This window comes from Oncorhynchus mykiss, chromosome 28 (genome assembly GCF_057628025.1).
Source record: "Oncorhynchus mykiss isolate SJ-2025 chromosome 28, ASM5762802v1, whole genome shotgun sequence".
NCBI lineage: Eukaryota > Metazoa > Chordata > Actinopteri > Salmoniformes > Salmonidae > Oncorhynchus > Oncorhynchus mykiss.
Window position 1 is genome coordinate 28717487 of NC_143049.1, and position 23226 is coordinate 28740712.

Here is a 23226-nt window from a genome sequence, read left to right on the forward strand (position 1 = left end):
ATGTATAACTGTGTTGTTGTTGTTTGTGTCACACTGCTTTGCTTTATCTTGGCCAGGTCGCAGTTGTAAATGAGAACTTGTTTTCAACTAGCCTACCTGGTTGAATAAAGGTTAAAAACAAACAAAAAACAAACATGGAAACCATGTGTTTTATGTATTTGATACCATTCCACTTATTCCGCTTCAGTCATTACCACGAGCCCGTCCTCCCCAATTAAGGTGCCACCAACCTCCTGTGCCACACACACTACCTCAGACATGGTTGTAATTGTAAACGGCTGCTGGTAGCTCTACTGTAAGCCGTGAGGTGGAGGGACCACCACGGGCCACTCATGTAGGCAATTCATAAATATCATAGCTGTCAGGATCAAACGAGAGACACTTCCTGTTTGGGTCAGGTGACAACTTAAGGCATGCCGCGAGGAGGGTGGCTCTGTCTGAAGGGGACTGAGTAGGTAGAAGAAGTCGCCCCTAACCACTGATACTAGGGTCAGGTATTTTTCAACATCCTAAAGTTTAACTTTAGGATTGGAGTAGAGACATCTGATCCTAGCTTTGTGGTTAAGGGCGACTACTACTGTACGTCTAGCAAGTCAAACCCTGAACCTCACCCTAACCTTGACCCTCTGAAGCTCTGTAATTTACCTAGCAGACTAAAGTCCACTCCGTGGTGAAGGAAGTTTCTGATGACTCCACCAACGGAGTGGAGCAGAGACCAGGCATTGTGAAATCTAGCTCCGACTACATCGATTCACCCAAGGTCAATACTTTAAAAATATATATATTATGAAATGCCTGCCTTGTACCTATGTTTGTCCTCTGTAGTTGCGTGCCTTTCTTTGTTTGCTTAAATCCATACTTTTTCTATAAATGTAAATCAAATACAACCATCAACTGTTTGCTTATTACTGTTGCTCTAAGATGGCAGCTCAGCACAAATGTGCATGTGCCAATTGAATCTCAACAAGGAAACAGTTGGGTAGGGTAGGGTAGGGTTAGACATAATGGGTAGGGTAGGGTTAGACATAATGGGTAGGGTAGGGTTAGGCATAATGGGTAAGGTAGGGTTAGGCATAATGGGTAGGGTAGGGTTAGGCATAATGGGTAGGGTAGGGTTAGACATAATGGGTAGGGTAGGGTTAGACATAATGGGTAGGGTAAGGTTAGACATAATGTGTAGGGTAGGGTTAGACATAATGTATAGGGTAGGGTTAGGCATAATGGGTAGGGTAGGGTAGGGTTAGACATAATGGGTAGGGTAGCGTTAGACATAATGTGTAGGGTAGGGTTAGACATAATGGGTAGGAGAGGGTAGGGTTAGACATAATGGGTAGGAGAGGGTAGGGTTAGACATAATGGGTAGGAGAGGGTAGGGTTAGACATAATGGGTAGGGTAGGGTTAGGCATAATGGGTAGGTTAGGGTAGGGTTAGACATAATGGGTAGGGTAGGGTAGGGTTAGACATAATGGGTAGGGTAGGGTAGGGTAGGGTTAGACATAATGGGTAGGGTTAGGCATAACCCTACCCTTCAATTATGATCAAAAAGCACATTTTGTTTTCATTTATTTTTATGATATAGCCAATTTTTACTTTATGGCTGTGGTAACTAGTGACAACCGTGTTGAGGCTGATACAAGAGATGGTGGCCAAACAATCTCCCCCAAGGAGGTCGACAACACACACACTCACTCAAACACCACCCTCATCCTTTAGAGATAAGACTTGATGTGCCGTTCCCAAAACATAAAACGAAGCAAATCCTTCACTTTTTTAGGTTGTTTGTTAAAATGGTTCTGGAGGCTGGGGAAGCCAAACACATTCACATCTCTACACAAACAGAACTAGCTCATTTTTACATCACAAGCTGACCTCATAATGTTCCAGTGTTGACCTTTGATGAGATCCAGTCTTGATGCCAAGCCTAATGTAGAAGTACCACTGCTTGACTATCAGCTGCTCAACTCTCTTGACCCTTACCTGTGTGACTCTCTAATATTGACTTAAGTCAATCTGCTCCATTCAAAAATCTTATACATTTGACATAAAAACATTCACCTGTGGTATTGAAATGAGAGCTAATCGGGTGCGTGCATGGAAGGAACCAATTCTCTGCTCTACTCCACTTTAGGGAGCCCTAAGCGAGATTTGGTAGGGGGGCCCCTCCATCTCGCGGCAAAACGTTTTAGTTGACGGTGGAGAGAATTTTTTTGCTTTAAAGTTAATTTCCAGCAATTCCGCACATTTTGCCATGGGTGGAGAGATCTTTTTGCAGTTTTATAACTAATTTCATGCAATTCTACAATTCTAATTTTGCCATGGGGTGGAGCAATATTTGCAATTCTACACATTTACACATGACTTATGCCATGTTAATATGATATCTGAGTGAGAATGACTAACAAAATCAATGGGGGCCCACTGGAAGTCAGGGTCCCTGGGCATGTGCCCTACGTGCCTGGTCGGTATTCGGCCATGATTAATACAAGTTTAGACAGCTGTCTAGGCTAACTGCCAATTAAAAAATTGTTAGCTGACATGACTAATGGGGTGACTGTCAGTGACTGACATAAAAGAACAACAAATATATTTTTTTATTTTAAATTGGGGCGAGCACCCCCTACCGGCCGGGGGCCCTAAGCGACCTATTATGTTGCTTATGCCTAGGGCCAGCCCTGGAAGGAACAATGATAATTCTATATGCCCTTTGAAGTACCAGGCAATTTTCTCTCTTTTCTATGAGGGCCAATTTCTGTCAGACAAAGGGGGAGGAGATTTTCCAACTAAGGTCAGATTGACAGTAAGAGCAGTAATTACTTGGTGACTGAGGAGCAGTCTCCGCTATCCAATCAGCCACTGAAGGGACGTCCAGCAATCCAACCACCCGGCGTAGAGACACACTGCCAATCCTAATCTCTCACAACGAGCCACCCTGGACCTACAAGGCTCTATCAGTAAAGGGTGCATGCTGAATAATGATGCATGCAGGTGTCTACAATTTCCCCCTCGGTTAAAATCAATTACAGGTTATTTGTCTTATCCACCTTGAGGTCTGTGGCCAGCCAAGTGTTTATACAGCAGCATGCAGATTAAAAGGCACTCTAGCCTCCTCTTGAGGCCAAGTACAAACATGGAAGCTGCAGTGTGACCCATATCATACAGCTCTCTGCAGATTAGCAAAACACCCTCTAACATGTTAGTCATTTAGCAGATGCTCTTATCCAAGAGCAATTAGGGTTAAGCGCCTTGCTCAAGGGCACATCAACAGATTTTTCACCTAGTTGGCTCAGGGATTCGAACCAGGAACCTTTCGGTTATTAGCCCCACACTAGGCTATCTGCTGCCCCAAGCATGTTATCCACATTTTCTGAAACACTACCAAGGAAAATTTATTCAGACAGGTGGGCTATTAAGTTAGGCAGGGGGGGGGGGGGTGAGAACACCAAAATAATAGTAGGTGAAACACTGAACCGTAACTGGCCTTTGGCATCAAAATGTTCTATTGAAATATCTGTGTAACACTAGGGGAAACCCTGAAGTGAAGCTGGGCCTCCTGGTGGTTCAAAGCGGAGCCGGTGCAGTTCCTCCTGGTTAATGAGGCGGGTCTCCCTAATGAAGCATGCAAGAACCAAACGAGCCTGTACAGAACCTGACTGAATGGGTTCTGATCCGCAGGAAATGGGCTCTTAACCGCATGCCATATCCCCATCAGAGCCACTGTCAGAGATGAAAAAGGTGCTTGGTGGTCCATTGATGTATTTCCCCATAGTAATAATGAGTACTAACATCTCTCTCTTCACAGGCAAAGAGACCATCAGAGAGCAGCTGACTGTACTCAAATACAAAGCACGAATACATACACACATGGATGTGTGTGTTCTCCTGCACGCTTTGAGACAATATGGTGGGTGGTCTAAGCTAAAACAGATGAGGGAGTTGCACTGGAGGCAAAAGCAAAACACAAATGTGCACTTTGTTTTGTTACACAGGTGCCAGTTATCAAAAATGAAAGGGGTGGATTATTTAGTGAGATTAGATTTACAGTGAATTTACATCAAGGAAAAATAAGCCTTTGTCTTATGGCTAGGTTTGTGACTGACCTTGTCATAGACTTTCACTGTGGTTGGTAATGGACCTTTAAACTTCCTTCTGCTTTAGTCCACGAAAAACACCATAGTTGTATACACTCCACTCTTTGCTCTGTCTAGACTATAGAACAGAGGATTTCAACTCTTAAAGACAATTCATGGTTGATCCGAAATGTGGTTGGAGGGAGTGAAGCAATTGCGGAGGCCAAATTGAGCTCCGTACTGCATAGCCGTGCACCAAATTGAGCTCCGTACTGCATAGCCGTGCACCAAATTGAGCTCCGTACTGCATAGCCGTGCACCAAATTGAGCTCCGTACTGCATAGCCGTGCACCTCCCACATTTTGTAACAACGCGGCAGGCTCCGTGTATCTCCGCATTGACATGATTGGTTGACAGTAGGTGGGGGCTGGAGGTCCTGTGCAAACACAAACTCACTTGCTTGACAATAGCTCTTCTCAACAGCTCTGTGCTGCTCCACGAAGCACAACAAGTATGAATGCCCTGACTTCCGCAGAGTCCGTATCAGAGGAGAAATCTGTATACAAACGACGGAAAAGACGACAGACACCTGCAAAGACAACAGAGACATTAATCCAGTTGAGCTAAAGGACTGCTTGGACAATAGTTGGGCTTTGAGGTTCAGCTGGTTGCAAATCAGACTGTTGGTACTCATAGAACCTGTTGATGAATGAAAAGCTTTTACTATAGAGAATCGTAGGCTTGAGTTTTGAGTCAAGTAAAATGTTTATGTCACATGCACAGTCAAATGCCTTTCTTGCACACTCAAAACCCAACAATTCAATAATCAATAACAATGTAATACTACAAAAAACACGAGAAATAAGAAGAAATATTAAGAATACAATAAGTAAGCAAGCATACTATACAGTGCATTCGGGAAAGTATTCAGACCCCTTGACATTTTCCACATTTTGTTACGTTACAGCCTTATTCTAAAATGGATTAAATGTTTTTTTCCCCCTAATCAATTGACACACAATACTCAATAAGACAAAGCAAAAACAAGTTGACATTTTTGCTAATCTATTTTAAATATATGTGATAGGTTATATCCTTCTTGTTTGGCCCTGTCCGGGGGTGTCCTCGGATGGGGCCACAGTGTCTCCTGACCCCTCCTGTCTCAGTCGCCAGTATTTATGCTGCAGTAGTTTATGTGTCGTGGGGCTGGGGTCAGTTTTTTATATCTGGAGTACTTATCCTGTCCTATTCGGTGTCCTGTGTGAATCTAAGTGTTCGTTCTCTAATTCTCTCCTTCTCTCTTTCTTTCTCTCTCTCTGAGGACCTGAGCCCTGGGACCATGCCCCAGGACTACCTGACATGATGACTCCTTGCTGTCCCCAGTCCACCTGGCCGTGCTGCTGCTCCAGTTTCAACTGTTCTGCCTTATTATTATTCGACCATGCTGGTCATTTATGAACATTTGAACATCTTGGCCATGTTCTGTTATAATCTCCACCCGGCACAGCCAGAAGAGGACTGGCCACCCCACATAGCCTGGTTCCTCTCTAGGTTTCTTCCTAGGTTTTGGCCTTTCTAGGGAGTTTTTCCTAGCCACCGTGCTTCTACACCTGCATTGCTTGCTGTTTGGGGTTTTAGGCTGGGTTTCTGTACAGCACTTTGAGATATCAGCTGATGTACGAAGGGCTATATAAATACATTTGATTTGATTTGATATATCACAATTTACATAAGTATTCAGACCCTTTACTCAGTACTTTCAGCTTTGGCACCGATTATAGCCTCGAATCTTCTTTGGTATGACACTACAAGCTTGGCACACCTGTATTTGGGGAGTTTCTCCCATTATTCTCTGTAGATCCTCTCAAGCTCTGTCAGGTTGGATGGGGCCATTCTACGCTGCACAGCTATTTTCAGGTCTCTCCAGAGATGTTCGATTGGGTTCAAGTCCGGGCTCTGGCTGGGCGACTCAAGGACATTCAGAAACTTGTCCCGATGCCACTCCTGCATTGTCTTGGCTGTGTGCTTAGGGCCGTTGTCCTGTTGCAAGGTGAACCTTCACCCCAGTCTGAAGTCCTGGGTGCTCTGGAGCAGGTTTTCACCAAGGATCTCGCTGTACTTTGCTCCATTCATCTTTCCCTCGATCCTGACTAGACTCCAAGTCCCTGCTGCTGAAAACATCCCCACAGCATGATGCTGCCACCACCATGCTTCACCGTAGGGATGGTGCCAAGTTTCCTCCAGACGTAACGCTTGGCATTCAGGCGAAAGAGGTTTTCATCTTGGTTACATCAGACCAGAGAATCTTGTTACTCTAAGCGGGCTGTCATGTGCCTTTTACTGAGGAGTGGCTTGCGTCTGGCCACTCTACCATAAAGGCCTGATTGGTGGAGTGCTGCAGAGATGGTTGTCCTTCTGAAAGGTTCTCCCATCTCCACAGAGGAACTCTGGAGAAACATCTCAAGGATGATCAATAGAAACAGGATGCACATGCGCTCAATTTCGAGTCTTATACCAAAGGGTCTGAACACTTACGTACATAACACGTTTCTGTTATTATTTGTTTATACATTTGCAAAAATGTCTATAACCTGTTTTGGATTTTTCTTTATGGGGTATTGTGTATAGATTGCTAGATTGATGAGGATTTTTTATTTTATTTAAACCATTTAAAAATAAGGCTGTAAAAAAATGTGGAAAATGTAAAGGGGTCTGAATACTTTCCGAACGCACTGTATGTGCATATTATGTGTGAGTGAGCAGATGATGGAGTGAGTGCATCTGTGAGTGTGTAGGGCTCTGTGAGTATGCATAGACAGTACAAAAATAAAAAGTCAATAAAGATACAAGGTTAACTCTGTGTAGCTATTTTGTTAGCTATTTATCAGTCTTATTGCTTGGGGATAGAAGCTGTTCAAGAGGCTGTTGCTGTCAGACATGCACCGGTACCGCTTGCCGTGCGTTAGCAGAGAGTCTGAGAACATTGAGGCCTGAGAAGATTTCAATTCCAATAAATTCAGAGCACTTTTTGGAAATCAAGTCATTAACTTAACTTGGATCACATTTTTAGACATTGATATATGGCTAGTTGCTGTTGCTGTAGCTGGTAATGGACAATTGACCTCTATTCGTTTGAGATTTTCTGATTGGCTATTTCCATCAGAAAATGCATGTAGTCCTCCACCAGCACAGAGAGAAAGAGGAAGAGAGAGGCCGAACTCCGCGTAAAATTTGTCTCCCTCCAACAGGTGGCGATTTTTTATTGTTTCGCCCACCAAGCAGAATTTTTGTATGGAGGTCAATGAGATTGTCAAATTTGGTCAACACAAAGATTAATAGCTTACTTGCTAAGTGAGGTTTATTTGATTGAATAGAAGTTTCGTAATGCTTAAGTTGTTACTGATATAAGTACGACACGTGACATCCTGGCAAATTTGAGAAAAAAACCAATTGTCTCGAGGTGGCTATGCATATTTTCATGGATGAGACTATTAGCATAAAATACAGGCGGTTGACGTCAATAACCCTAATCAAATATTTTTTTAAAGATTACAATAATGAGATGTAATCCACCAATCCAAAGAAAGGATAAGCGGCGCTAGAGAGCACGCCGTGCCACTTTGTGGACAACAACTCCCACTGTTATGGCGGAGAGACATGTATCTTGTCAGTATATCCATAATCTTTGACCAGGACCTGACATTTGTGGCTCAGTTGAACCTCCAGACCATGGATACTTTGGACTGCGTAGAGAGATATCACACTGAGAATGCACTCTGAATTAAACACAGAACAACCACTGTTATACACAAGCATATCAGTAAAGCACTTCATACAGAAAAATGAATACATGAAAAACAAACTAAATTACAAACCAATATGATATTTCCCTGATTGCTGACAGTTAATCCAGAGTTTCTAAAGCCAGAATTTATTGCCACAGTGTACTGTAAAATTAAACATCAGCAGGGTAGTGTTTGAATGCTAAATGACGAGACAGAGGCATTGATGCGAGTAACCAGTCTTGTTCAGTACATCACAACACATCCGGGTATCTCAAGCACCCCGGTAAAACACAAGAGTTGCAGTAATGAACATTTACCAACAGATGGCATCACTGTGCCATCTTACACCCATAACATCTTCCCTTTAATAAAATAGGACAGGAGGTGTCAATTCACTAACAAAGCAAACCTAGTAACAATTTCCAACATGAACAGTTTAGTATTTTTTTTTTTTTTTTTTTTTCCAGAACAACAACACATTTTGATATTCTCTTCACTTTTATCTCTGTCAACAATCCCTGATGGGAAACCTACAGATTAAGTCTTTTTGGTGGCTGGGACAGACGCCCGCATCGTGAAAAGACAGGGGGCTTGTCTGCGAGGACTGCGGGTTCCCGCACAGGCGTGTCACCTGAATGTCTAAGGGGAGAATTGATGGGTGAGGGAGCGGCCGACCTGTGATCCCCTGGCTCTTCGCCCAGTGCCTCAGGCCCCATGTGACTTGCTGGGGTTCTGTCTTTTGTCATGCGACCCCTTTGACCATCAGGGTTCTGAGTAGGTGCTGTCTCAGCAATCCGAAGGTCAACCCTGTTACGACGGTACAGTGATCCATTCACTTCGACCAAGTAGGAGCGTGGTGCCACTTTCTGTACACAGGATCCGAGTCTCCAGAGGCCTGTCCGGTCCCCTGGTAGTGGCTTCATTCGCACCGTTTCACCCACCCTGAGCTCAGGTAAGTCTTTTGCTGATTTGTCGTAGATGAACTTGGAGACCTGTCTTCTGTGACGTAGCTTCACCAGCACGTCTGTCACCACACATGGCTCCAGGAGAGTGCTGGCTACTGGCAGAGCTGCTTTTAAGCGCCGTGCCATGAGGCGCTGTGCCGGGCTGCTGTCCATGCCTTCTGTCGGGGTATTGCGCCACTGCAGGATTGCTTTCCAAGCATCTTTGCCCTCTCGCAGAGCCTTTTTGCAGAGGTTCTTTGCGATTTTTACTGCGGACTCTGCCTTCCCATTAGCTTTTGGGTGTCGTGGTGATGAAGTGACGTGCTCGAATTCCCATCCTGCAGCAAATTTTCGGAACTCAACTCCGGAGAATTGGGGTCCATTGTCTGAAATTACCCTATCTGGCTGTCCATAGCGGGCAAACTGAGCCTTGCAGCGTTTGATCGTTGTCTCTGCTGAGAGGTCGGGGAGGAGGTCGATCTCCCAAAAGTCTGAGTAATGATCGACTACCAGCAGAAAGTCTTTGCCACTGTGCTGGAAGAGATCTAGACTTACTATCTGCCAGGGGCGCATCGGTAGCTCGTGGGACATCATCGTCTCTCTCTGTTGCTCAATGGCATATTCATTGCAGATTGTGCATTTACTGACATAGTCTTTAATTTCACTCTGCATTCCTGGCCAATACAGTGTGTCACGTGCTTGTCTGTAACAGGCCTCACCTCCTATGTGACTTGAGTGCACGCGTGCCAACATCTCAGGGCGCAGAGACCGGGGAATAACGACTCTCTGACTCTTGAATATCACTCCGTTTTGAACACTGAGCTCCTCTTTGATTGGCCAATATTCTCTGACGGCTAAAGCAGTTTCTTCCCTGCAGTCGGGCCAGCCCATCAGAATCACAGACCTCAATGCCTGGAGTTGCCCGTCCCTGTCTGTGTGCTGTCTGATTTGTATAAAGCGCTGGTCCGTAACATTAAGGTAGTCAGCCTGGTTGATGTGTTCAACATCCACTTGCTCTGTTTGCAAGCTGCACACTGCGTGTTGTTCATGCATGGAGCGTGTGTGAGTGCCTGATGCAGTAGCCCTGCTGAGCGTGTCACTCACATACATCTCTGGCCCTGGCTTATACACCACCTTGAGGTTGTAGTTTTGTAGGGCCAGTAGCATGCTCTGCAGTCGTTTTGGGGCATTCAGGAGAGGCTTGCTGAATATAGCAATAAGGGGCTTGTGATCGGTCTCTGCGGTAATATTGTCGCGCCCGTACAGGTAGTGGTGGAAGCGTTGGCATGCAAACACAATGCTGAGGCACTCCTTCTCTATCTGGGCATAGTTCTGCTCTGTTGGGGTGAGTGCCCTAGAGGCGAATGCCACAGGCTGGCCCTCCTGCATGAGGCAACAGCCAAGTCCATACTGGCTTGAGTCACTCTGAATCGTGACAGGTTTTGACACATTGTAGTATCGCAGTACAGGTGTCTGGGTGACCAGTTGTTTTATTTCCCTCACCGCTGCGTCATGTTTTGGGAGCCAATGCCAGATGGTGTCCTTGTCCATGAGCCTCCTCAGTGGCTCACACACTTCAGAGAGCCGCGGTAGGAATTTGGCCAGGTAGGTGACGAATCCGACGAAGCGCTGCACTCCCTTCACGTCAGATGGGTGGGGCATTTCCAAGACAGCCTTCACTTTTTCAGGATCCGCCTTCAATCCGGTGGAGGACAAGATGTGCCCATGAAAGCGGACCTCTGGCACTTTAAACTGAAGCTTTTTTATGCTTAGCCTTAGCTTGACCTGTCTGCATCTGACCATCAGGGCCAGCAGCTTGGCGTCATGGTCACATTCTGCCTCCTCATCACTGTCCCCACAGCCCACTACGAGAATGTCATCTGCTATGGGTTCCACGCCACTAAGTCCCATCAACAGCTCATGCTGTTTCCGCTGATACACCTCTGGAGCCACGGAGACACCAAACGGAAGCTTCAACCACCTCTTCCTGCCCCAGGGTGTCCAAAAGGTGGTCATGTAGCTGCTGGGCTCGTCGAGCTTGCACTGCAGAAAGGCATCTCTGGCATCCACGAGCGTGAAGACTCTGGCCTTTGGGAGCTTGTAAAGAACATCCTCCAACGTGGGCATAATGTAATGTGAACGTCGCAGAGCCCGGTTGAGGTGTTTAGGATCAATGCATATCCGTAGCTTGTCTGGTTTCTTGACGATAACCATATTACTTATCCAGTCCGTAGGCTCGGTGACGGATATGATGTGGCCATCTGCTTCGTATTTGTCAAGCTGAGCCTTCGTAGCTGCTTTCATGGCCACTGGTACATTGCGGGGTGCACACTGGACAGGCTGGATTTCTGCGTCCAACTCAAAGTGGACTTCCCCAGGAACTGACTCGACCGGTGCGTTGAAGACATCATGGTACTTGCTTAGGAGTGTCTCCTTGCTCAGGGGCCCAGCCTGGACTTTGTCAATAATGTTAAGATCAGCTGGGATGGTGAAGTTAATAAGTCCAAGGCGCTCGCATGTAGAACCTGACAGTAATGGCTGTTGACTAGCCTCAACTATTTCAAACTCAAGGGTGTATTTCTGGCCACGTAAAACACACTCTGTCACAAACAGGCCTAAAGAGGTCATGAACTGGCCTGAATACAGTTTCAGCTTGGTGCTACTCTGTGTGAGTTTGTCTCTGGGCGCAAGCCTCCTTTTGTCTTTAAGGCTCATAACGTTGCATGTGGCCCCTGAATCTAGCTGGCATTGCTGTGGTTTATTATTAAGTAGCAGAGTGACAAACCACTTTTGTCCTTTTGCCCTCACTACCCCTATGCACTCGCTAGCATATACATCCTCTGTGCTGTCGTTCCCTTCATCTGTGTTTGTTTCCATGGAGTGCACTTTACCCTCCTTTCTCTTGCTTTTCATGCAGACCCTTGCGAAGTGATTAGCTGTACCACAGGATTTGCATATTTTTCCATAGGCTGGGCAGTGTTCTTTTCCTCGTCCATGAGAAATGCCACAATATCGGCATGTATTGGGGTTGTCTACTGCAGAGTTGGCTGTAGTATTAGCATTAGCTGTGGCAAAGGGGAATTTCTTTACTGGCTGCCTGAATGTAGCATTTACATTGTCCGTATGTTGCCTTTCTAGCTCCATGGACCTCATCCGTATATCAGTAAGCTCTGCTGCACGGCATGTCTCCACTGCCAAGGCCAGCGTCAGGTCACGTTCTCTCAGCAAACGTCTGCGGGTGCCCTCATCCGTTATGCCAAGCACAATCGTATCTCTGATCAGTTCATCTCTTAAAGCACCATAGTCACATGTAGCTGCCTTTTCCCTTAACCTAGTGACAAAGCTGTCAATGGACTCCCCGTCCTCCTGTTTGCAACGACCGAAAACATAACGCTCGTAGATGACGTTCTTTGCTGGCGTAAAGTAATGTTCAAGAGCATCAAGAATAGCTATAGCGTTACCTTGCTGTGCTGCTGTTAGGTTCAGGTTGTGTTTGTATACGTGTCGGCATTCAGTTCCCATTATAGTCCTCAAAGTGGCAGCCACTACCTCATCTTCCTTTTCCAGAAGTCCCGTTGCTAGCGCATAGTCCTCCCATTCACCTCTAAACGTATCCCAGTTCGTGCTCCAATCCCCGCTGAGCTTCATAACGGCGGGAGGGGGAATGTTCGCTGCCATGTCTAACCGATGCTAACAACACTGAAGCTAACTAGCAAACTCACTCTAGCTTAAGGCCAATTCCGGGCGAAATTTTACACAAATAAGCATTTGTTTGTAAACCAGAGCAGGTGACTCTAATTTGCGGAAAGCATGGTTAGTTATCCGACTCTGACACCATGTTTGAATGCTAAATGACGAGACAGAGGCATTGATGCGAGTAACCAGTCTTGTTCAGTACATCACAACACATCCGGGTATCTCAAGCACCCCGGTAAAACACAAGAGTTGCAGTAATGAACATTTACCAACAGATGGCATCACTGTGCCATCTTACACCCATAACAGGTAGCCTAGTGGTTAGAGCATAGGACTAATAACTGAAAGGTTGCAAGTTCGAATCCCCGACCTGACAAGGTACAAATCTGTCATTCTGCCCCTGAACAGGCAGTTAACCCACTGTTCCTAGGCCGTCATTGAAAATAAGAATTTAAATAAAGGTAAAATAAATCAAACATGAACAATCACAGCAGTGTTTTTCTGGCAACAAATGGAGGTCAATTGAAACAGTAGTTTCAATATAAGCAAGGATACTAGTCTGGAGAGTTTGATATGTTCAATGAGAACTAGAGCAGGAGGGTGATCTGACTTCCCAGAAACTGGGCTTCATCAAGCTTCATCAAGCTGCAACCTGCATTAGACATGAAGCACAATAGGCTCGTGTCTGAAATAATGCAAAAGCTAGCAAAAAGCACACCCCATGGGTGGGTATAATTTGTGGAAGTTTCAAAAGGAATCGTTCCAACAACCTTCGTAGAGGTTCGTCACTTCGTCACAAGGTTGCCAACAAACAACGCATCCAAAGATGTATAGCTGCAGAATAAAATACCGGGTAGGGAGTGCAATATTTCATTATGTTTTTCACTCACCACATTTATTCATGGGCAAACATTAAGAATAAGCTACGTGGCGAGTTGATGCCTATTCAGCAGCTAGGTGAATTGATCATGCTACTTTGTATGCGTTGTTTGTTGGCAACCTTGTACTTCACGAAATTTTTGTTACAGATTCCTGTTGGAACATTCCACAAATTATACCCACCCTGTGAGATGTCCCTTCTTGCTAAAAATATATTTGTTGAGACATAGTTTTTTGGATTGGATACGTGTATTTTCCATCCCAGCTAACAGATTGAGAGTATATTACTCCGTACCGTCTATAATGTACATCGTAAACTAATGCCAGCTAGCATGCTTGACTAATCATTCTTCTGCTATGGTATATTGGGGATTACACAATGTAATGTGCATCCCGCCACCTACTATGCGGGATGGAAACAAGATTCCCAAAAAACTGAACCACAAAAAAAAAAAAAATCTCAAGAGGAATCAGGGGGTGGGTCTTCCACCTCTTGCAAGTTCTCAGATGTAAAAAATCCTTAAATCCCACAAACTTCTCTGCCGCAGCCACAATAATGTCCAGTTTCGTAGACTTCTTTGAGACTTGTGCAGTCCATTTTATAACTGTGGCAATGAACAGAACAAAATCCAAATTTTTAACACACAGGTTATCTTTTGTCTGGCAGCAAACATTTACTACAGGCTGTGGTGTATCCACTACCATATTTTCACTTGCTTCACTTGTTCTCTCAATTATTTTAAGGAGATTCAATTGACCACTAAATTTGGCCACCTTCACAGGGCACTCCATGAACTCAGGATAATAATCCCCACCACAATTGGAACACTGTCCGTCCTTCTACACACCATTCTTCAGTATACGCTGTTCGTCTGCACTTCACTTGAAACATGACCAAATCCTTTACAAGTCTTACAGCGGTCTGGAAACTATAGCTCTTACAGCGTATCTTACATAACCAAGCTTCACATGCATAGGTATTTGTTCTTTATCAAAAAACAACAGGACTTCCAGACTTTCTTATTATGCGCCATTCACCCAGCGGGTCAGGCGCGTTTTACAGCATGACATCACAATCAGAACACGATCAAAACGATTGGGAACTATTTCACGCTGGGGAGTTTTACATGACACCGGGCAACAACCGCACCAGGAATTTTGAACATGAACATCCATCGTCACCCCTGAGATGACTCCTTTTATGGATGCTCTACTCCAAAATTCAAAACTTCTGTTGTCCGGATTATTTTGAGGCCCACTGCAATCTTCCTCTGCTCCTCAGAAATATATTGAATCAAGATAAGACCACTCCTGGTAACTCTCACAGACTCCACTTTCCAAGCGCATACCTTACAATTTTCGACACTTCAAATGGGTTTCCCACACATGCATCCAAAGAAGATGCGATTCCTTATAATTCACACGTAACCTTCACTGGAATCTTGGACAATTTCATGTTTGTTCCTGTTTCGATACCACTATCCGTCGCCAAATTTGCCTGACGCGCTGCTTGATTCGAACTCAACATCCACTTCCTGCTTAATGTTTTGAATGAAGTGCAATATGTATCAAACGAGAAAAGCGTTTTACGGTGGCGGAGAGTGTCAAATTCGGATGTTTATAATGTCATGTTGTCGCCACCGTGCGGATAGTTATTTTGAGACAGAAACCACTGACAGCTTCCTTGCATAAATGGTGAGTCCGTTTCGACTTTTATTGCCTTGATATGAAGTTTATGCTAGTTGTATTTTAGGAGCATTATAGTATTTGTACTCAAATGTCCTGCTGAAGTGATAAGTTAGCTTGGTAACCAGACAGTGCAGTGGCTCGTTTGGTAACGTTAGCTAAGTTCGCTAATGCCACTGCACTGTCCAAAGTCCACAAGCCACTCGTGTGTCTACTAACGTTACTACTTGCCAGCTAATGTAAGCTGCATGTAAAGGTTTTAGTTAGTTAGCTACTCCATTTGTGTGCAGATGGCAACAACACCCAAGTTAATGAGAGCCATTCGAGTGAGTGAGTTTGGAGGACCTTCCGTTTTGAAACTCTGCTCCAACATACCTGTGCCAAATCCAGGTCAGAAACAGGTAAAAATCATAAAATGATTCAAAAACGTTAGTAACTTACTATTGCAAACTGTAAAGTGCAAAGGACAATGGATACCTTTTACATATATTGTATTGCACTTCTTTCTACCTGTAGCTGTTTTCTAAGTTGTATTATGTTACTTAATTATAGTTCTGCAGAAGGTTCTCTATGTATGAAACAGCCTGTGTGTTATCCAGGTGCTAATCCATGTGCATGCGTGTGGAGTGAACCCCGTGGAGACCTACATCCGCTCTGGGACCTATGCCAGGAAGCCCAGCCTGCCCTACACTCCAGGGACTGACGTGTCAGGGGTCGTGGAAGCTGTCGGAGACAGAGTCCAACTCTTACAGGTGCTGATCTTACTGTACCATCCATCCCTAGGCTATCAGTAACATTATGATCACTGATGGTATTTAGTAACTATTCGCATGCGGCATGTGAAGTTTGTGAGAAAGTAATTGCTTACCAACATTTTGCTTTGAACACTCCTTGATTATATAGACTGAAATACTATGAGTAGTCATTCTGTGAATGTATTCATATTGAGTTTGTGTATGACTATACCATTAGTGGCTGGAGTGGAAGTCTGGTCTATTTTACCTTTCAGGCTGGTGACCGTGTGTTCACCACCGCCACAGAGACAGGAGGGTATGCTGAATACACTGTCGTGTCTGAGGACTGTGTCCACCGCCTGCCAGACCCCTTAGACTACAAACAGGGAGCTGCCATTGGGATCCCCTACTGCACCGCATACAGAGCTCTCTTCCATAAGTAAGAGACCAGCATTTTTTTGTTTTGTTTAAGGAGAACGGAATTCTGAACAGGTTATTTTTATGACAAGATGGGCGCAGAAGCAGGGAGACAGGGTTTAAGTGCATAGGGCTCACCGGTCCTACACCAATGTTTTGGTTGAGTTCTTTGGATTTGACATGGTTAGACAGACTCAGCATCACAATCGATATGATGTTCAATTAAGTTGAGATTCACCGACTCTCCTGCAAAAGAAGACTTATTATTATCTGTATTTACTAATAAAGTCTTTGATTGTGGGGTCTGTACAGTATAATGAGTGATTGAGTCTTATTCTCCATTGTGTCTTATGCTCCAGAGCACATGCTAAAGCAGGCGAGACAGTACTCATCCATGGAGCCAGCGGTGGGGTAAGATCAATGCTCTCTTCTGTTTAATGTCTGAGCTATAGTTATTTTCCCCCATTTTCATTTAATAAAGATCAAATGAATCTAAATTGCCTTTATTGCACTGCTTAATGACAAGTATTATTGGGGGGTTGATTTACTAGGGCCCAGTGTTTGTGGCCTTTTCCTTGGTGGTGTGTATCTTTTCAGGTGGGGGTGGCAGCGTGTCAGATGGCCAGAGCCTTGGGTCTGAGGGTCCTGGGGACAGCAGGAACCGCAGAAGGACTGGAGCTGGTCCTAAGGAATGGAGCTCACCAGGCCTTCAACCACAAAGAGGAAGGATACACTAGCAAAATCATGGTAGGTGGGAAGGAGTCATAGTTGCGGTCTCCATAGACCTGAATACATTTTAAGGACATTTTGTGTATGACTCTGTGGGTGACTGCTATTATGTTCTACTTTGACACCGATTAGCTTCTAAACCGGGGGGGGGGGGGGGGGGGGGGGGGGAGGGGGTAAAATAAAACACTTGTTATTACAGATAAAAATATTCAAATTTCTAACATGTTAGCCTAGGATAAGTTAAGAACTGGGGTGATGCTTTTGTAAACACAGGCTGTCTTAATGAGTTATGTCTGGGCAATTGTTTTTTACAGGATGCTACCAAGGGGCAAGGGGTAAATGTGATTGTGGAGATGCTGTCTAATGTGAACCTCAGCAATGACCTGCAGATGCTGGCCTACGGGGGGAGAGTGACGGTCGGTATATGTGTCATTTATTTGAGACTTTTAGAGCCACTGTTTTGAATATGTATTGGTTATTCATTGTTAATTCTTACTCAGTTTTCCTCTTTTGCTGTTTAGGTTGTTGGCAGTAGAGGCCCCATTGAAATCAACCCTCGAGACACCATGGCCAAAGAGTCCAGCATCATTGGTGTTGCCTTACCCTGCGCTACTGTTGTAAGAGTCTAGATTCCTAGTATAATATGTAGGTTCAGGCAGTGGTCGTTCTATAAATCATACATTCTGTAGTGTAAATTATACTCTACCCTTCAAAAGTTTGGGATCACTTACAAATGTTCTTGTTTTTGAAAGAAAAGCACTTTATTTTTTTCCATTTGAAATAAAATCAACTTGATCAGAAATACATTGTAGACATTAATGTTGTAAATGACTATTGTAGCTGGAAAGGGCTGATTTTTTAATGGAATATCTACATAGGCATACAGAGGCCCATTATCAGCAACCATCACTCCTGTGTTCCAGTGGCACGTTGTGTTAGCTAATCCAAGTTTATCATTTTAAAAGGCTAATTGATCATTAGAAAACCCTTTTGCAATTATGTTAGCACAGCTGAAAACTGTTGTGCTGATTTAAAGAAGCAATAAAACTGGCCTTCCTTAGACTAGTTTAGTATCTGGAGCATTAGCACTTGTGGGCTCGATTACAGGCTCAAAATGGCCAGAAACAAAGGACTTTCTTCTGAAACTCGTCAGTCTATTCTTGTTCTGAGAAATGAAGGTTATTCTTTTAATTAATGGACAAAAATGCATTTTTTTTTCTTCAAAAATAAGGACATTTCGAAGTGACCCCAAATTTTTGAACGTTAGCGTATCTTCTGTTGTCTCTACAGGAAGAGAAAGCTGAGTGTGCCGCGGCCCTGTTTGCAGGGATGGATGCTGGATGGCTGAAGCCTGCTGTAGGAAAACAGTACACCCTGGACATGGCCTCCCAGGCCCATATTGACATCATAGACTGCCCTGGGGCTTCTGGGAAGATGGTACTGACCATGTGAATGGAACAGCTGTAGGATTACTGTGAAATGTTACTGATTTACATTGGGATGAAATTATGATTACTTTACATGTGTTTCATGCATATGGGATTAAAATAGCTGAAAATCTTGCCACAGACAAAGATGGTGTGGCTCACTTTTGGTGATCTTCGTGATTAATCATGTGCATTTCTAAACCAAGTTGTTGTCATTTCAATGCATTGGGTCAACAATATTTTTTGTTGTTGTGAAATAACTAATTGAATGCCATTTTTGTAAAATATTACAAAGAGAATGCCTCCTTTTCCAGATTAAATAATAGCGTTGAAGTGTGCAGTCTTTTACCTCTGTCAAGCACAAGTTAAGTCAGGAGTGAGTGTGACATCGTCCCATCCGGTGCCATCTCAGGTAACAGCCCTGCGAACTGAGCATGCTCAGAGAAGCACAGGTAACCTTACCCAGCCTCTCCAATACGAACACAGACAGTTGACTGTGAAACAGTAGAAGTGACTACCGTAACCTGGGCTGGTCAACATCGAAATGTTGAAGCACAATGAGTGCTTATGATGTTATATTGGACTGGTTGTAGAGGTATTCACCTGTAATAGAGTTGCAGCTGATATGTGGATGGTCATTGATGGTGTATGGTTGGATTGGTTGGATTCTCTAGTCCATTTAGGCCTGCAGGTAAGACTTGATCTGGATAATGTTTATTCTATGCACAGTTGAAGTCGGAAGTTTACATGCACTTAGGTTGGAGTCATTAACTTGTTTTTCAACCATTCCACAAATGTCTTGATAACAAACTATAGTTTTGGCAAATCGGTCAGGACATCTACTTTGTGCATGACACAAGTCATTTCTCCAACAATTGTTTACAGACAGATTATTTCACTTATAATTTACTGTATCACAATTCAAGTGGGTCAGAAGTTTACATACACAAAGTTGACTGTGCCTTAATTAAACAGCTTGGAAAATTCCAGAAAATTTTGTCATGGCTTTAGAAGCTTTGATAGACTAATTGACATAATTTGAGTCAATTGGAGGTGTACTTGTGCATGTATTTCAAGGCCTACCTTCAAACTCAGTGCCTCTTTGCTTGACATCATGGGAAAATCAAAAGAAATCAGCCAAGACCTCAAAACAAAAATGGTTGACCTCCACAAGTCTGATTCATCCTTGGGAGCAATTTCCAAACGCCGTAAGGTACCACGTTCATCTGTACTAACAATAGTACGCAAGTATAAACACCATGGGACCACTAAGCCTTCATACCGCTCAGGAAGGAAATGCGTTCTGTCTCCTAGAGATGAGCATACTTTGGTGAGAAAAGTGCAAATCAATCCCAGGACAACAACAAAGGACCTTGTGAAGCTGCTGGAGGAAACGGGTACAAAGGTATCTATATCCACAGTAAAACGAGTCTTATATCGACATAACCTGAAAGGCCGCTCAGCAAGGAAGAAGCCACTGCTCCAAAACCGGCATAAAAAAGCTAGACTACGGTTTGCAACTGCACATAGGGACAAAGATTGTACTTTTTGGAGAAATGTCGTCTGATGAAACAAAAATAGAACTGTTTGGCCATAATGACCATCGTCACCATCCCAACCGTGAGGGACGGGAGTGGCAGCATCATGTTGTGGGGGTGCTTAGCTGCAGGAGGGACTGGTGCACTTCACAAAATAGATGGCATCATGAGGAAATAAAATTATGTGGATATATTGAAGCAACATCTCAAAACATCAGTCAGGAAGTTTAAGCTTGGTCGCAAATGGGTCTTCCAAATGGACAATGACCCCAAGCATACTTCAAAAGTTGTGGCAAAATGGCTTAAGGACATCAATGTCAAGGTATTGGAGTGGCCATCACAAAGCTCTGACCTCAACCCTATAGAAAATTTGTGGGCAGAACTGAAAAAGTGTGTGTGAGCAAGGAGGCCTACAAACCTGACTCAGTTACACCAGCTCTGTCAGGAGGAATGGGCCAAAATTCACCCAACGTATTGTGGGAAGCTTGTGGATGAGAACCCAAAACATTTGACCCATGTTAAACAATTTAAAGGAAATGCTACCAAATACTAATTGAGGGTATGTAAACTTCTGACCCACTGGGAATATGATGAAAGAAATAAAAGCTTAAATAAATAATTCTCTCTACTGTTATTCTGACATTTCACATTCTTAAAATGAAGTGGTGATCCTAACTGACCTAAGACAAATTTTTATTAGGATTAAATGTCAGGAATTGTGAAAGCCAAATACATTTTAAGCTCAGGTTAAGGTGTATGTAAACTTCTGACTTCAACTGTATGACTCAGATAAAAACTCATAGGTAACATGGGTGAACTGAAAAGACTCCAGGGGGGTCATCATGCATGTTTCATTCATCTCCGATTGTTACCATTACTTTCCACACAGTTTGTTTGGTCTCTTAGCAACACAAGCTAAATGAGCAAAGTACTAAGGCGATGTCCTTTACAAAATAGCCTCCAACAATCTACTCAGCAAATTGGATGCAGTCTATTACAGTGCCATCCGTTTTGTCACCAAAGCCCCATATACTACCCACCACTGGGAACTGTATGCTCTCATTTGCTGGCCCTCGCTTCATATTCGTTGTCAAACCCACTGGCTCCAGGTCATCTATAAGTCTTTACTAGGTAAAGCCCCGTCTTATCTCAGCTCACTGGTCACCATAGCAGCACCCACCCGTAGCATGCGCTCCAGCAGGTATATCTCACTGGTCACCCCAAAGCCAATTCGTCCTTTGGCTGCCTTTCCTTCCAGTTCTCTGCTGCCAATGACTGGAACGAACTGCAAAAATCACTGAAGCTGGAGACTCATATCTCCCTCACTAGCTTTAAGCACCAGCTGTCAGAGCAGCTCACTGATCACCGCACCTGTACATAGCCCATCCAACTACCTCATCCCACATACTGTTATTTATTTAATTTATTTTGCTCCTTTGCACCCCAGTATCTCTACTTGCACATTCATCTTCTGCACATCTATCACTCCAGTGTTTAATTGCTATATTGAAATTATTTTGCCACTATGGCCTATTTATTGCCTTACCTCCCTTATCCTACCTCATTTGCACACAATGTATATAGACGTTTTCTATTGTGTTATTGACTGTATGTTTGTTTATTCCATGTGTAACTCTGTGTTGTTGTATGTGTCGCACTGCTTTGCTTTATCTTGGCCAGGTCGCAGTTGTAAATGAGAACTTGTTCTCAACTAGCCTACCTGGTTAAATAAAGGTGAAAATAATACAAATTGTTACTGAGCTGAATGTGTTTTTATTTTTTTTTAAGTAAAAAAATTAGACTATGGTTTTTATATCTGTAGGAGCAGTATGACCAGACATGGGAAGGAGTTGAGACAAGATGATGAGGCCCTGAGACCACTTACATGGGAGAGGCAACACACCATGCAGCCTGGCCAGTAACAAACCATGAGAAGTATGTCTGCCGTAACATTTCAACACCGATTTGTCAATATTCAACACATGAAAGGTATATTCTCTCTACACATGCTGTTCAGGTATTGGATTAATGCTTCACAATATAGGTCTATTGAATGTGTGAACAGCTAATATATTAAATATACTTGACACGAAATGTTGATATACTGTACCATTCCCCTCCCAAGCTAACCAGCTGTGTGTGTCCCCCCTTGGTGAAACCCAGGTGTTCTCCTGATGCTGATGCTATCAATCACACATACCCAGAGCCTCTCCTCATGTCCAGCCTCCTGTGTGGTGTGTTCTGAAGATGCTGTCATCTGTTACAAGCTCTCCAACATCCTAGGTAAGAAGGAGCATTGACTGCCGAGTTGAGATTAAGAAATATCATCCTCTACTAATGATCTATGATAGCATTCATTTGAACAAGATTTGTTGGAATGTCTTGTTCCACACTAGCCTATGGCTATCATAAAGACGCTGACTCTTTGTGCCAACAACTATCTGTGTAGCCAGCCCTATTAAAGCAGTAATGATTGACAACCAGGTTTGTGTTTTCTTCCACCTCTAGAGGCCCCTGAGACCACCAAGGCCCTGATGCTGACCGACGGCACCATCATGTCCGTGGACCGCCACTTCCTGTCTGACATGTCCAGCATGACCGTGCTGTCCCTCAGCCACAACGCCATCACCACCATCACCCACGACGCCTTCCAGAACCTCACCGTCCTCCACACCCTCCTCCTGGACCACAACCACCTCTCCAGCCAGGCCCTGGGGAGGGACACTTTTTCCTGGCTGCCCAGGTTGGAGATCCTTAAGCTGGGGAACAACGCCCTCGGGGATGTCAATGGCTCCTGGTTCCATGCCACCGGGGCCCTGCGGACGCTGCAGCTGGAAGGGAACCGCCTCTCCAGGCTGGACGCCACCACCTTTGCCTTGGCAGACCTCCAGGGGCTGGAGACCTTGGATCTGTCCGATAATCTGATCACCTATCTGGGGAAGGATAGCTTCCGGGGCCTGCTGGGGCTGCGTAGTCTGGATCTGTCCAGGAATCAGCTCCGGAGCGCCCCGCCAGAGGTGTTTTCGTACCTATCGTGGATGTCTAGTCTGAACCTGGAACTAAACTGGTGGAACTGTACATGTGAGCTGAGGAAGCTGGCGTCTTTCCTCACCAGCTATATGGAGGCTCCGGATAAGGTTATCTTCTGTTGCTTTTTTTCTTGTTTTCTTTTTATACTTTGATTTATTGTATTCCTTTTTTTACCAATATGTTTTATTATTTTGAATTAGGGCTAACACATATTTTGGCTGCCTGCAAGTATTATAAGAAAGGTGCTTTATGGTATATGGTATATATGGTATATAAACTATATTGTATAAAAG

The 23226-nt window shown here is 44.1% G+C and overlaps 2 protein-coding genes across 3 annotated transcripts; both read left to right on the forward strand.

Annotated features, from left to right (window-relative positions):
- Positions 1-14421: 14421 nt before the first annotated feature.
- Positions 14422-18698, forward strand: cryz (crystallin, zeta (quinone reductase)). 2 transcript variants are annotated; one of them, XM_036966721.2, is made up of 9 exons: positions 14422-15067; positions 15349-15459; positions 15658-15810; positions 16068-16231; positions 16569-16620; positions 16807-16956; positions 17253-17354; positions 17460-17555; positions 18229-18698. In XM_036966721.2, exons 1-9 carry the CDS (start codon positions 15065-15067, stop codon positions 18388-18390), a joined length of 993 nt encoding a protein of 330 aa, XP_036822616.1. In that variant the 5' UTR covers positions 14422-15064; the 3' UTR covers positions 18391-18698. The 2 variants fall into 2 exon arrangements, with proteins under 2 accessions (XP_036822616.1, XP_036822615.1); XM_036966720.2 differs by having other exon boundaries at positions 14478-15067; positions 16768-16956.
- Positions 18699-21831: 3133 nt separating this feature from the next.
- LOC149970818 (uncharacterized) lies at positions 21832-23139 on the forward strand. Its single transcript, XM_090224762.1, has 4 exons — positions 21832-21838; positions 22151-22186; positions 22412-23040; positions 23134-23139. Exons 1-4 carry the CDS (start codon positions 21832-21834, stop codon positions 23137-23139), a joined length of 678 nt encoding a protein of 225 aa, XP_090080888.1.
- The last annotated feature ends 87 nt before the right edge of the window (positions 23140-23226 follow it).